The 16,063-nt window shown below is 36.2% G+C and overlaps 1 protein-coding gene and 1 long non-coding RNA gene across 5 annotated transcripts in view; one reads left to right on the forward strand and one right to left on the reverse strand.

The window, feature by feature from the left end:
- Positions 1-16,063, reverse strand: part of MYBPC3 (myosin binding protein C3) — a 60,264-nt gene that overhangs the window by 35,156 nt on the left and 9,045 nt on the right. The window contains exons 3-13 of one of the 4 annotated variants that reach the window (XM_066997651.1): positions 13,509-13,604; positions 13,161-13,247; positions 12,865-13,013; positions 11,797-11,914; positions 10,940-10,988; positions 9,667-9,711; positions 7,226-7,282; positions 2,913-2,936; positions 2,013-2,179; positions 1,184-1,316; positions 374-498 (exon numbers count right to left, since the gene is read on the reverse strand). In XM_066997651.1, the coding sequence (XP_066853752.1) occupies positions 374-498; positions 1,184-1,316; positions 2,013-2,179; positions 2,913-2,936; positions 7,226-7,282; positions 9,667-9,711; positions 10,940-10,988; positions 11,797-11,914; positions 12,865-13,013; positions 13,161-13,247; positions 13,509-13,604 (1,050 nt within the window). The remainder of the gene's footprint in view (positions 1-373; positions 499-1,183; positions 1,317-2,012; positions 2,180-2,912; positions 2,937-7,225; positions 7,283-9,666; positions 9,712-10,939; positions 10,989-11,796; positions 11,915-12,864; positions 13,014-13,160; positions 13,248-13,508; positions 13,605-16,063) is intronic. The other 3 variants (XM_066997653.1, XM_066997652.1, XM_066997654.1) reach the window with 3 other exon arrangements.
- Positions 14,123-16,063, forward strand: part of LOC136790896 (uncharacterized) — a 41,458-nt gene continuing 39,517 nt past the window's right edge. The window contains exon 1 of the long non-coding RNA XR_010831758.1: positions 14,123-14,414. This is a non-coding gene — a long non-coding RNA (uncharacterized lncRNA). The remainder of the gene's footprint in view (positions 14,415-16,063) is intronic.

Below are 16,063 nucleotides of genomic sequence, written 5' to 3' on the forward strand. Positions count from 1 at the left end.
AAATTCCAAAATTCTCAGACAGAGGCATTATTTTTCTGTACTACTTGATCTGCTTGTAAAGCTTGAGGTACGTATTTATCTTGAACAGAATCTAATTTCTAAAGTAAGTTTTTAGCCCTATTGTTGGAAAACAAAGCATTTTCCAAATGAGAATTAATAATTGTTACTGAGCTGTTTTCCTGTGCTTTCTCAGTTGCAACTATAGGGAAAGTGTGTCTTCCTTTAACTGTAAGAAAAATACCTACTTTGACAGATCTCAGATTTTGTTCATATGTTTGAGAATTTGCTTTGAGATAACTGATTTGAGAGTAAATAAGGATTTAACTAATTTGATGCTAAATGTTAGGGGGTAGGTTTTGCTGCCATTGCTCACCTTTTACAAATAATTCTGTGAAGCTCTTCTCCTCACCTACCACACATTCATATGCTGCATCGTCAGCCAGAGAGCAGTGGTTTATGGTCAGAATTCTCTTATTCCCAACAGCTTCAAAAATATATCTGAAAAGAGAATCTAAGTGTAATTATCTGAGACTCTCTCCTTTGGACCCCGTCTTACCCTGCCAGGCAGAGAAGAAAGCTCCCCACTTCTTTTCTGACATCAGTGGCAAGGTCTGTTAAGATTCCACCCACTGAACTGCAGTGGGCAGAAACAGTGTTTTAAAAACAAGCACAGGGGATTATGGAGATCACTCCATACTAAACTGAGGCATACAAACTCCTGTGAATGGTGTTGGAATGCTGGTGACTGTAGATGCTTTTCTAACACAGACACAAACATGACTACTTACCATCAAAATTCCTCATCAAGGCTCCAGAACCAAATCACAGAAATTTTGGTTTTACAATGAAATTTTGGTTTTACAAGCATGCTACAGCAAAGTATATCCCCTATAAGAAAGAATTTTGAACCCTGGATATATACATAAACAACAGAGCATAATCAGAGGACTTACTTGCTAAGTAGGTAGATGTGAGCATCCCGTTCCACATGTAGATATACAGAGCACAGGGAAGAAAAAGGAACAGCCATGAGAACAGTAAACTGGCCACAACTCAATATGCTATGTAGATTCTTTCATGGGTCCTATTTCTCCCTAATTTATTTGTTTCTAAGTATAGCTAGCTTTTCTACTTTGTCCATGCTTCAGGCCATTCTGTTTAGGTTCTCATACTTCTAGTTTACCTGCCGCTCACTTGGATCTCCTGTCCGTTCTTCAGCCATTTCACGTCAGCATCTGGATTGGCAACTTCAACCACTAATTTAATCTTTTGTCCTTTGTCCACTTGGTAAGCTGGATCCAGTTTCTTGAGGAATGCTGTGATGAAGAATGATTTTTAAAAAGAGAATCTTAATTATTTTTCTTTCTTTCCTTTTTTTTTTCTTGACATTCTCTGTCAAGAAGGTAAATCTTCATTCTCTTTCCTCTTGTTTAATACCGTCTTAAACCTTCTGCACCTTCTGCATCCCTGTTTGCATTTTTGCCATTTCTTTTTGTCTGTTCTTCATCCCATGCTGTGTTGTTATTCAAGACATATAATTGATATGTTATTCATTAACATGGAATGAAAGGCATGTGATATTAACTAAAATGAGCAAAGTAGAATATTCTAAATCAGACACAAATATGTACTTCAATAGAGTACTAAATAGATTTACAGCTAAGTGTGACCACAGGAAAATGATACTTATCTTCTCAGTACTAATGAAAGGCAATTTACCATCTCTGCTTCTGACTTTTAATACAAATTAGTTAAAAGTAGGTAATTTATACTCGACAAGACTAGAAGAGGCTCAAGAAACCCAAATGCGTCATGCTTCAAGTGTTTTTAAGAAACCTTTATAATGGAAATGAAATGTAAAGATCATGCAAAAATTGGGAAAGGAAACTGTATCACACTCATACTTCCCATGCTCTTGTGCCTGGCTGCTGTCCAGTTAATGTTAATATTTGAAGAACTCCCAAACAAGAATATACATACAAATGTATTTGGAAGAAATAAAGCTTTCCAACCTGTACTTTTTTTCTCTTCCTTCTTTATGCGTTTGAGGCGTTTCAGCATCCCACGCAGATCTGTGATACCATACTGAAAAGCGATTTTCTCATATTCAGAAGGAGGAGCTTTCCTCAGAATTTCCCAGACATCTACCTCAGGTTGTGATTCAGTTTTTCCATCACCTCTGCAGAAAGATATTAGAATATTTGAATGCCACTACTGAGAGAATTTTAAAACAGCCATAGGCTTGGCAAGCTATATATAGGTTTGATGAAACCATTTCGTAATAAAGAATTTAGCAGTCTAACTTTTTACTATATTATTACCCAAAATAATGAAATTAAACAGCAGACTAGTTTTATTCAAATTTGTATATATGATGATTAAAATCCAAACACTGTTCTAAAGGATTTACTATCTAATAGCCAAAGTTAAAAAATTGTAACTTTAGGTAATGTAAACACAGGGGGATGTACTGTCCTGTGATGATCATATGCAAAACATGGCAAAGCAAGGAACAGAACTGATATCTTGAGAATATTTAAAAACAAGGTAGTTGCATTATGTTAACAAGAAATGAGTCCTTTTCTACTCAGGACATTTTTCCTGCATGCTAAAATGAATCACAGATTACTAAAATATCTATCATCATTTATAAAGGCAATTGTTGGCTTTGGTCATCTATGAAACACAAAGGCACTTACACTGATGAGTATTAGCAAACGAGACAATATTTACAATGGATGACTTATTTTATGGTTTAACCAAAGAACTAGTGATTTCAGAAGCATTAATGTTTGCTTTAGCAAAACCAAGCGAAAATTCGGGTGTCTGGCTTTGGGAAAGTCATTCTTTTCCCGTCATCATATTTTAAGTTAAAAGTTCACAAATTAAGAAAGAAATTGGTGTAATCTTACCGATTTACAGAGCGCAAGAAGCTGCTGAACTCAAGAACGATGCACAGAAGCGTTTGGAAAAGCATGCAGCATCCCAATAGGCAAGAAAGAGGGCATCATGTGTTAATACAAGAGAGCCATGAATGTCATCTTCACCTTTAGCAGAATAAGCCTGTGCTTCAGTAGCAGGGAAACGAAGGAACTCGTGCAAAAGCTCTGAAATAGGCTTAAGAAAAATGCTGTTCCCTAGTAAAATCAAACTCACGCAGTTTGTACAGTTCCACTCTGCAATCTAAATGATAAGTGTAAATGCTTCTACTTGTTCCTAATTATGACAGATGGATTTACAGGGAAATAAGTAGCTTTACTTAGTGCTGTCTTCTTGGAGTTGTTACCTGTCACTGCTTGCATTTTGATAAACAGAGTAAGGATAAAAGAAGTAACATTTTCTTAAAACTTTCTGTAGTTTACCTAAACTTCCTGTGGTTGCTGTTTCTGTTATCACCAAGACCAAGCAAACTTCCAGTGCAGCAGAACACTCTCATATAATGAAGTCGTGTACAGTGGTAAACCCCAACAAACAGATCACTTATGCAGCAGGCAGTGCAAAGAAAAGTGGAGGATTATGGTGTGTGTGTTTTCATTTTTTTTTCAGGAAAAGAACAGTCCCATTAGTCTGTGAGAAATACTGTTACTTGAAAAAGCATGACTGTAGTCAGTCTAGACAGCAGGTGTAAACAAATATTTCTAACACTCCTGTGATTTCCCGTAAAGGGCTTGTTTAGAACAAGAGAGTTATGTTTATTAAAGTACTTTGGATTTCCAGCATCGATGTAGCTCTTGAACAGAAGGAAAAACCCAGTGAATGCAAGTTGAAATACGGCATGCAATATCTCCTGTCTTTGGAGTGGCATAGCACTCGCTAAGCACTAAGCCCTCATTCACTAGCGCTCACTGGATTGATAGGTGTATCTGAAGTCTGGACTCTATGCAGTAAGTGCAGTCTACTGAGTATTTGCTTTGTCATAGCGGTGCATCCACATTACCCACAAATTTAATCCAAATTGCTTTTCTCTATCTATCTCCCATTTGCTTCAGGATTACAAATAGTCTGTCATTCTGCAAAGCAGAAGGGAGGACAAATGAACTGATTTGTCAGCTGATTTGTCAGATAGACCAAGATCTTTTAACATAACCAGTTCTTGGACAAGTTGCTCTGATCATACCAATGAACATTAAAATATTTCCAAATACACATGAATTGGAATAGATATATACGTACATAAAAGTAGGAATATATAATATTTCTAATAAAATCTGTAGTAGCACAATTAACGTTCTGCAGGGCAAATTGTATCTCAAAAGAAAATATAAAATCATAGGGGATAAGAAAGGCTTAACAGGTTCAGATATTCTCATTTTCCATGAGTCACTATATAAATATTGGTGGTCTTCTCTGTATATCTGCCTAATTATGTGCCCATCTATATACATCCCTTTACCTGAAAATTTGTGGGTATCATTATTCATGAAGTTTTCTAAAGTATTTTGTGTGAGCTATTTTTAAATGCATCATGAGCTAAATCTTCCAATTTGGAAGCAATTCCACAGCCTAATATATCTCACAATTGAGAAGACTTCCTGAATTTTTGTTTTAGCTTTTCCATTCGTCAGCGTCATCCCATTTTTAGATCTGGCAATACCATTTCAGTGCTGTTTCAATGCTGTTTGCATGCAAGCAGAAATAAAATAAATTTGAGCCCTTATGCTCAGAATGTAGTTTCTTCCTCCTAAATACTAGTATTTTCTAGTTACAGGAGAAAGCTTTAAGTCACATTTACATAACAAAATGGTACTAAAAGTTAAAGGTTATCATTCTTATAGTGTTGAATTGAGTTCTGAAACAGAAGAAAAACTTTCTATGCCTCTAAGAAAAAGTTTCCCCGTCCCACTAGTCCTTTTCACCATTTTATATTTGCTAAAACATTCTTTTTGATTACATAAAGCCACAGTGAGACTGTACTCTTCCACTGCCAACAGGAACTAAGCAACGTATGAGAGCTTGCACTCCTGGAGTTTCTCCCACCCTTACACTACTCTCCGTGACACTGGGGATCCTTATCCAGAGCGATCACCTCATAGGTTAAATATGCACTTGGGGGCATTAAGATGCAGCTTAGTGAATCTGCTGTAAATGGAATATGCAGCTGATATGTTTTAAACATGTGTGGAGGGGTTAAAAATAGTTTCGTACATCCCAGAGATGGTTCCTTCCTATCCCATTACTGTCAACTGATTGGACCCTGTCAGCTGTCACCTCCTTCAAGGTCTCCGCTAACTTTCCCATTTAATAGTTCTGTGACAGCTGTTCCCTTCCTCTTCCCAATGACCTCTCCTTGGCCCATGACATCTGTATGTCAACACCAGTTAATTAAATTACAGCAATAGGAGATACAGTATTAAATGAAGCTGTTTCTATTACAGTGGTAATGTTCATTACCTCTGGATTGAGGGCACTTGTAAATTAGGTGGGACAAAGCAGAAGTGGTGGAAGAATAATCTTCAATTCTATTTGAATCTACATAGCTCTTGAGAGTTCCTCAGCATGAGGTCCTTTTTTTCGGTCCTATTCTAATGAAAAATACTTTCATTCCATGGTAAGTTTTTATGCCTTTCAGTTCTCATTAGTATAGGAGTGGTCTTCAACCCATGTTGAAGTCACAGGAAAGTAAGTCACATGTACATAACAAAATGGTATTGAAAGTTAAAGGTTATCGTTCAGGTTGAACCGAGTTCTGAAACAGAAGAAAAAATCTCACTTTCTATGCCTCTAAGAAAAGGCTTCCAACTGTGCACAAAATTAAGCAATTTTTTTTTACCTTCCTTAGCCTCCATTTACTCAAAATTTTAAAAGAAAAAAATTAAATATTAAAAAAAAATATATTTTTTGCCTATAGAGATTAGAATGTGAGTCTAGTGATGAATGTTTATAGTAACTTCAGGAGCCAGAAAATGAGGGAGTGACCATGGGCAGTAATCAGAAGCATGCCCAGAGTAATGGGATGATAACGATCAATGGAAACCTTACCCGAAATTAAATATTTTGTAACAGGGAAATCTGTACATTTATGGAATAGGTGATTTTGGTAATATGTTTGCTAAACATGTTTATGGGTGTATGGAACAAACCTTGAGAGCATATTTGATAGGCACCAGCATACAAATTATGCAAATTATCTGTGATCAAAGAAGAGGTTCCCATTTCTGCTTTCTAAAACAATAGGAATTTAAACTAACAGATTATTGAGAAAATTTGATAATTCAAGCACTATTTAAAGCCGCTACTCAAAGAAAGCAATGGTGAAAAACAAAGGACATGCAGAAAAAAACATATTGATTTGTATGGGATAGTTCGTCCTTAATTTCTAACTGCTTAAGAGCATTTCTGTCTCAGAAATTGGCAGCTGATAATTTTCATACTATATAATTGTTTGTCATGCTCTACATCTAAGATAAAAATGCATGCATTATTTCAAACCAAATGGTTCTTATATTCAGTCTGACCCATGCATTTATAATCAATCAAAGTAGAAACCTTACTCTCTGTTGTCAACAGTGGAATCCAAAACATCCAGATTACAATGGTAGTAAAAAGAAAAAAACATATGTAGAGAGATTATGAAACAGATGTGTCAAGGACAGACAATGGGAAGAAGAAATTCCACCAAAAAAAAAGTGCAAGTAAAAGCAAGAAAGAAGAGTTAGAGAAAAAACATTAAAATATGTTATATAATATTTATACAACACAGAATCTCTATTATTGTAAAAAAATGTTGTATGTAGTATATATAGTTTTATACTGTAATAATAATAGTAATGTTTGGATATCTAAAAATGCTTATCTTCCTAGTTCTCTCATGCCATGTGTTGTGAAAACTTAGGGTAAAAAGTTCTTAGTAAACAGCATTATAAACAAGTATTGTAGTTTATTTATTTATTTATTTATTTTAGTGGAAAGTTTTGGTGGAAGCAACTAATTGCACTGGTCCCAGTCTTTTCTTTCTTGGGAAAATAAAAAAAATAAAAATTTATTTATTTGCTCCAGTATAAACCCAGCAAGAATGCAGGAAGTCTTGACTATTTGGGGAAGTTGCCATAAGTGCTTGTTATCCTTTTTCCATTCAGAGCTGCTTTAGAAAAATTGCAAGGATTCTGAACTTATTAAACTCCTACTTACTCTACTTCTAGTGTTTTCAGAGTTCTACAGAAAGGTAATTCTACAGAATTCTACAGAAGGTAATTTTATTTCTCTAAGATTAGTGGATTTTACTCACCTCTTTTTCAGTAGGGCACTAAAATTCAACTCTCCAGCTTCGTCATGTCCCTCAGTACTGTGTAGTAACAGAAAAATGTAATTAGTTTTAGAAGGAAATGGAAATGAAACTATATCATGACATAGGTGATAGATTTCTTCAGGGGAGTAGTGGATGGGTTTAGAATGACTTAGAATGTGCTCTGACATGGGACGTGACGTAATTAGGCTCTTTTTTCATATTGGTCTAGATACAGGTTTAAGGAATTTGTTTAATGAACTTGCATTTTTTCTGTACTGATTAAGAAGAAAACTGTAGAGGTTATTAATTTGGTCATAATACTGATCTGGAATATATTGGTTATCATGTAGATGTTGCAGAAGCTCTCATTTAGAATCTTTAGTGCTTTTAGGAAGCTGTAGTTTCAGGAGTATGGATATTGTTTGTAGTGGGGGCAGTACTAAACCAACCTTTTTGAGGGACATCCTCAAGTCCAAAATCACTTTTTTATTTTTTTCGTAGTATTTTATCTAGTATACCCAGCTGCAATTTTTTTAGGGCTCTTTCCGATTCCAGAGTTCATTACCATGAAACAAGTATCACATTGCTGGTGCTTGGGAGAGCAAAAGGAGGAATCCTGTGATCTGACATAGAACCTGAGATGAGGTTCAACATACAATTGTTCAAAAAGCATCATGGCAAGCAATTGTGATAAATTGATTGATGAGAACAAGAAGCAACCAGCAGGAATTTTTTGATACGTAATGATATTTGTCATATGCTAAACTCAGATGGAGCACACAATGTAATTTTTGGTGTTCTGAGTCAAATGTGTTTTAGCTGTGATTCTGAATGTTTGAAGTACAGATCTACTATGAAAACTTAGTACAAAGTCTCTAAAATCACTTATTTGGGCTTAGTTCCTAGAAAAAAATCACTCCGGAGATGTGTTTTGGAAGTACTAAGCTGACTGGGAATTAAATCTATTTCCTGATTATTTATCGTTCAATTTACAAAAAAAAAAAAAAAATCTTTTTGTGCATTCAGGCAGGGTTTAGAAAGTCAAAATGAATTTTCTTCACCTCAGTTGGTCTCCCATCATCAATGTTCAGAGGCTCCTTTACACCTCTGTTGTCTTGAGAGTAAGAATCAGGTGATACCAACAAACAGCATTCAGATTCCTCCAGCAGCAACACCTTATCCTTAATCGGTGTTTCATACACAGAAATTACTATTTTCACGTGTACCAGGGGTAGCAGTAGCACAAAATGCTGTCTCTGGCAACACAGTGCTAGTTACTTCAGTCAGTCTGTCTGTAGGAGTGTAAACCAGAAAGTAAGGAAAATTCTATACGGCAGGAACAAATATAAAAATATGTAAGAAAACAGCTTCAACAGATAAAGGATGGGCATTTTGCCAGTACTGGTGATAAAAATGGAAGGGAAATAAGTGCCAGACTTTTTGTGCTGCTTGACAATGCAAGGTTGGTGAGAAAAAATAATTCAAAACCATTTTTATTTTGAATCAGTACTATTTTGAATAAGTTGTGAGAAGAGATCTGTTTATCAAGAAAGCACCATATTTACTTTTGTGATTACTTTCAAGGTAGTACAGTACTGGAATGGATGGTTTTCTTGGTATGACGCTCAAGCAAGAAAGTGTATTTTTGGCCTCTTTATCCTTGCTTTAAGAAGATTTTCAATAGCTACAGGCATCATATATAGACAGAGATGACTATTATACTAAATTTGAAAAGGGCTTCTTGTGATCAAATATTCAGGTAATCAGAATCTACAGGTGGGAGGAGAATTAGTCACATTATTGCTTCCCAGGTGGTAATTACAATCAGCTTTTCAGGAAAGCCCACCAATCAGTGTTTGGCTTTTCTGCAGAGTAAGACCTTAATAATTGCTTTAACATGCTTTAACATTAGATTAGTTAAATCTAATCTCAGACTTCCTATTTTAATTATGGTAGAAGACATTGGGAGCAAAAGGGATATGACGGGAAAGTTAATGATAATAGGATTAGGAGTGTGGCAGGAAATTAGATTTTCATATGCACGTGTGTTGAAAAACTGTGAGAAAAGTGACCATTTTAGTCAGGATGTGCTCAGTATAGAGGAAAGAGTATAAAACAGAGGGGTAGGCATGCATAAAATCTTGAAGGTTGTGTGAAGATAGCTCTCTCCAAACACATGCCTTTTCTGTAGATGAATCTGCCTCTCACTGAACTGTCAAACTACTCTTTTCATTATCTTATACTCATATTACTACTTACTGCTATAAATTCTAGTCTCGTATAAGCACTAAATACTATAACCATGATTTATTGGGAATTTAAGTGTTTATAATAGAAAGTGGAGCTAATTCTGTCTGTTTTTATTTATTTTATTTTCCTGATCAGAGAGAGACAGTTCATTGTTAGACTTGAATTTGTCCGCTGACACAGGCAGACACTACCTGAGAAAGGCTGAAGTCATCCGTCTCCCCCCTCCTGCCAGGCTCCTGAGTGAGGGTATCAAACACAGAGCTTCAGATTTAAACAGTTCATTTCAAAATCTGGCTTCTTTCTTATAGAAAGAGCTGAAAATCTGAACAACCTGAAGCTGCTAACATTGCTCTTACACTCGGCTGATTCTAAAATAATTCTTTTAATTCTGCTAGCAAGAAGAGAACCCCTTAGAGCCTAATTCCACTGCAGTGAAATAACACAATGCACCTATGCACTGAATGTCCTTTATTAGGCATCAGAGCAGGCTGGTCAGCTACTTACAGATGGATTTGACTGTAAATAAATTCTTCAAGACCTCTTTATGATAGAATGCAAAATCCAAATCTCATACAGAAATAGCACTTGTATGGAAAAATTCAAGCAGTTTACAGAGCTAAATTTTCTCCTATGTTAGAGAAATTAATGCCTGTTGGAATGTTCTTGATCTAATAACTTTGCAAAAATATATAGAAATTAAAACAGAAACTGATTTACTTAAAGGAAGAAGAGATACTTAATAAAAAACAGATGTTAATGTCGAAATAAAAAAGATGTTACAAATTCACAAATTTTACTAACAGAAGGGAAATCTTATTTAGTGAAGTCATGTATAAATTTAAATGATATTACAGAGCTGGGGAGAATAGTCTTTTCAGTACCAATGCAACACCTTGCAGTCTTTAATATCTAGGACCTACATATATTGGGGTTTTTACACAGACATTTATAGTACCATTGTCTTCTTTCAATTAATATAAAATATGAAAACAAATACAATCAAAATGCTTGCATTAATGTTATTGGTGTTATGCTGCTTACAGGGCTCACATCAAATTCCAGTTTAGGAATTTGTTTAGCAAATGTTTGTCTTAAGATGCATGTAGCTCCTCAAGCCACACTAAATCGAGGCTAAGCACTACACAGAATCTTTTCCCTCTCTATTGGTTTACATCTGGAGTGCTCTACAGCACTGGAAAAAAAATGCTGAAGTTCTTCATAAAAAGATATGCATTATCAATTGCATAATTGAAGACAAGCATGATTGTTATGCTAGTACAAAGTCAAAATTCTCTTAGATGATTCCTAGATGTTATTTAGTATTTTAACGGTAGAAATATTTTCTTAGTAGACATCCCTGTCTCTGTACTTGTTGGTACCATGTCTTTGCTTTTACTAGGAAAGTAATGAATTCTGCGTGGAAGTATAATCTGATCTACGTTAGTTTCTACTGTGCATACTCACGTGCGTCGGAAGGCAGCACGAATATCCAAGTCTCCACTTAGTGGCGCTTCTGATGTGACAAAGAGCAACAAACAAGAATGAGGTGGCACATCAAAATAATGCAAACCTACAGTGCTATTTATAAAGCTTTTCAGTTACAGTCATTTTTGTTCTAAAGTTTGTATGTTGTAAATTGTGATCAGTCATATATTGGAGGACTGAAGCAGTATCTTTAAATAGGTAACCCTCACTAACTGGCTTTCAACATCCAGTGTTTAATGTATAACTTAGCTCAGTCTCATGCTTCATAATAGTCAGCAGCGTGACAAATTGTCTTATCTCTTCTTTTTAATTCCTCTGCTGGTAAATTTTAGTTTCGATTACTGGCTTCACAGGGTATATTGAAACCATAATGAGAAAACCACTGGATGACAACTGTCTAGTGTTATTCATTCTAAATTGCAATCAGTCCTTTGAAAGCAAAGGTAAATTCTCGGAAATATGTAGTAATGTACAGGAACTCCACCTAGGATGTTGCATAGACAGAACTTGGATTACTCTGTTCTAAACTTCTGAAGTCAGAATAAAGCCAGAGAACAGTTGGGCTGCTCTGCATCTTTCTGTGTGCTGCCTTAAAGAGCATCACAGTTCTGACTTGAGTGACATCCAACTGTTTCTTCTAATGCTCTCTATCTCTGCCAACTCATCCCAATCTCCATCTGCAGGCTTCTCTAAGTGCACCTGTAGCTCTGCAGGTCTATACTTCAGATCTATCCTTGTCTAGTAGCTGCTGTATACCAGAAAGAATCGGTGGGCATATGTATAGGAAGAAAACAAAACAAAACAGGAAGAAGCAAGGTGGCAGTAGTTCATTTTACCATTGACAGTCAGGTTGAAATTAGAACTATCAAACTTGTCCTTAGTAGACACCTCACATCTGTACCCTCCTGCAAAAGTCATATTTGCTTCTATGATTTCCATTTCAAAGGTGTACACCTAGAACAGAGACCAGTGATACACTTAGATGTATCTAATGTGTTAGTGATACACAAGTTAGAAAATTAAATGCTGAGAGAGATTTAGAAAACAGCGTATTAAGGCGTAAAGAAAAAGATGAGGGATGAAATACAGTTGTTTCCTTTTAGAATTAAGAACCTCCTGAATGTATAACTCATTACTGTCATAAAAATTACATATCCCCAATTCAGTGGGAACAGCTAAAGGGTATGATCAGTACAGGTCTACCAGAGCATTCAATGTTATATTAGGAAACTGTACTGATGTACTGGTGTACATAGCCGTCACATATAGCAACTGCATGTTCATTGGAAACAGGAATAGAACTTTCATTAAATAAACATAGCCTCTACCTAGAATTCAGCAAGAGGAGTGGCTAATTCACTCATGAGCAAGTCTGTTCTGTTCCATCCAGGAGAGGGTGTTAGTGCTTCATATCCCACATGGGATGAGAAGCCATGGTACAGACTCTCTTGTGTTCCTGTTCGTGTATCCTTGGACACTTGTGGTAGAAATGGATCTACTGAGCTATTTAGAGTAGTCTAGCCAATGCAAGAGAAAAGTAAATTCCAACACTAATAGCTGAACACTTGATCTATATGAAAAGAAGATAGATTATATGTAACTATCTGCCTGACTTTGTTTTCTCTTAAATATAACCAGTATCTATTACTTGGGAGGAAGGTAGGTAGTGTAAAACTGCTTCCCCAGTCCACCAGATATTTTCTCATTTCATCATAAACAAAATGTACAAGACTCTGCATGTAGTGCTAGTCTCTTGTCTGCATGGTCAAAACATAGATGTGTCTGCATAAATATTACATACTATATAGTTTTGGTACCTCAAAACATTCCTATATTCGCTTATATTTTCCCCAGATTAAAGATTAGAATCTAGAAGACTGAGAATCTTACTCTGCCAGCTGTACCTTGTTGTTTCGATCATAACTGTCATGCAGCTGGAGATGCTTCCCCACTTTGCTTGCTAGGTCCATCCACTTTCCTTTGAACCATTTCACTGATGGTTTCTTCAGCAGGCTCTCACCTGCAACTTTGGCAGTGAACGTGATATTTCCACCTTGTAAGGCAAGTAGGTTAAAATAAGATTATGAGTAGTGTTTAATATATCTGTTAGATGACTGCTGTCCTCCTGTATGTGGAGAGCTAAGCAGTCAGGCAGCAGGTGCAGTCGACAAACACCGCTTGACTCAGATTTTGTACCCACCAGCAGTAACTTCTCCATCCTGAGGTCGTGTCACAAAGAGCCCAATAGGGTCCACAGGCTCTTCTGGTTGAGTCCCAGCAGATGGAACTGAATCAAACACAAGAACTTCTAGTTAGGACTTTCTGCATCAGCTTCTCTTACAGCCTATGTAGTAAATTTGTTAAGTCATTTCAAAATATCGCAGTATGTTTCTCCTGTCTCTGAGATTATTCTTTATTCTCTGTCATTTATCACCATCAGTCACCTTTCAGCTACTGTTTCTACCTTGTTTACTGTAAAGTTTCACTGTTCCAATTTTTCCCTTCTGTTAATGTACCAGACTTAATAAGAGCAGTAGTTCTTTATTACCTTCTGTGTTTTGGCTGCTTTCTACTGGCGGAGCAGGCAGCTCTGAGGCAGCTGGGGCAGGAGCAGCTTCCACAGGAGTGACCGTCTCACTCTTTTCTGGAAATGAATGTTAACCAAGATTAGAGAAAGCTGTGTTTCTACTTTCTGAAGAAATTTTGCAAAGGAACAGTCTTTGATATATTTAGGAAATGCAAAAAAAACAAAACAAAACAACTGTGGTTTTCTAGAACTTAGAAGGTGTGCTGTAAGGAGAAGGGGCCTACTGGCTGCTGGATGACAAGGCTCTCTTCTGGGCTAGGAAGGAGCTGATGCCTGAAATTTCAGATTCTATGTTTTTGATGTGTAAAATCTTGTCGGCTGATGATAGCACTGTTGTTAGCTGTTAACCTCAGTTAGAGAAAAAAGTAGGAAAAGTAGTGAAAATGATGCAGTTATGATTTTTTAAAACAATTTGCTTTTTCATGAGATTTTGTTTAACTCTGTGGTTGGAATATAATGTTCTAAACACTGCAGCTGTGTGTGGTTTGGGAGAAATGCTAGACATTACTAGCAATCAGTATGGAGAAAGTATTTTAAAAATCTCACTCTCATTTGCTCCCCTGGCTCATGGAAGTTTATGCCCTCTTAGTTAAACTGTGGCCTCACAGACAAATTCAGACAAATTCATTTGGCACAATAGAGAAGATAGAAATGTATAAAAAGGGAGTAGGAGTGAGCAACTGAACCAGAAGGAGGGAGGTAAAATTTCTTGAAGCAGATCAGCTGCTGACGTATTTTTTTTTTCCCTTAGGTAGCAGAGACGCTTCCAAAGGGCCTTGCCTACTTCACAATCAAGTCCCACGTGCTGTTTCCCAGCTATTGCAGCGTCTTTTGCACCAGAGATTTCTGGACATATTGTGCCATGAGGTGAGTAATTTGTGTGGCTCCTCTGTAACAAAGGGAAGTGGCTGTGTCTGGGTAGGCAAGGAGACAGTTTCTATTGTTTTGATAATAAAAAGCTGAAAAGATTATTGTTTGTGATAATAATAATAATGGGTAATCCAGTTATACTTTAACAGCCTAATCTTTGTAAGATCTGAAAAACAAGACAGTAGCCGTGAACATACGATCATGAATCAACCCCACTTTCAGAAAATTTATGCCTTTTACCCTAAAATGTATTTATGTCTTAAGAGAAAACAGTACGATTTTAACTTTTATTGTTAGAAAGGATCCCATTGGATCTAGTCCAAATAAATTTCTACTCAAATTTTACTGGAAGGAACCAAGAGTTATCCTAACTGTGGAGCTACTGTGGATGCTCCCATAACTTAGATGCGTAGCTGTTTAGAAAAGGCTTATTTTGAGGCATCAGTGTAAAATGTATACAGGAAAATTGTCTAGCATCCTGATATCCCCATCAACAATGTGTGTTTGTCAGAGGCAGATAGCTTTTAGTCCACAATTATGTTTCCAGATTTAATAACTCAGCTGTTTGTAGGCTGTCTACATGTAACAGGTTCTACCTGAAACTAACCTTAAAGGCAAGGAAGATAGAACTAGTATAATACGTACCTTTTTACTTTGTGGATGAGAAAGCCAGCAAGAACATACTGTTACGTGCTCTGACAGCTATTAAACTTTTCTAAACCATATTAGGATTACCCCTTCCTCATAATCTGTCATGCACTGTCACTTCATCTGGAACAGAATGTCTTGCCTCCTGTTAAATATTCAGGAGTATCTTTCAGCTAACCAGAATATCTCATTAACATCATGGTACATTATGGCTAGAACAAACAGTGATAGCAAAGGAAAGGAGGTGATATAAACAGTGTTAGTTAAAGGCTTTTTACCAAAATAAAAAGGGAAAATATCGAATATTAAGATACAAAAAGTGCTGAATGGGAACCAAAACTTTTGGAGGAAAAAAAAGGGATCAGGAAGGTCAAAATGTTTTTTCCAAGAAAGCCTGGGGAAGGTGTCTCCATTTCCCATCCAGCAGTTGCTTTAATGCACACACAGATAGTAATGATAGGTGATACACAAATAATATAAAGGTTACTCTTTGTATTCAAGTTCTTCTAGAAATATGAGCTTTTGTTAGCAGGTGATTTTGAGACATTTTGTAGGAACATATGAACTCCTAAAAAACATAACAGCATAACTTGGAAATTTTTGTCAATTATTACAGTTTTGTATTTAAATAGAAACTTTTTTTTTTTTTTAAATACCAGGCTTAAGATGCAGGGTTAGTTCAGGTTAGACTAGCTTTGCTTTCCTTTCCTTTTCAACTTCACTAATAGTTATAGAGAAAAGCTTGACCGTGAATTCTAAAGAAGTACGTTGAGATTTCCTCTGTGTTCTCCACTGTGTGGACTTCTGTTGTCTGGAAATGGGGGCCTTACCCACAGGAAATGTGTTCCTCAGGTTAATATTAAAGAGTATCTTTTATAAACCTTACTACAGTTTCAAATCATATGGCAAAAAAGATATATTGCCAGTAAAGAAATTTCACAATTTTAAATTAGGCTAATTTCCATGGGCCCCATTCATGAATTTTGAACATGTGATTG

The sequence above is a fragment of the Anser cygnoides genome, chromosome 5 (genome assembly GCF_040182565.1).
Source record: "Anser cygnoides isolate HZ-2024a breed goose chromosome 5, Taihu_goose_T2T_genome, whole genome shotgun sequence".
NCBI lineage: Eukaryota > Metazoa > Chordata > Aves > Anseriformes > Anatidae > Anser > Anser cygnoides.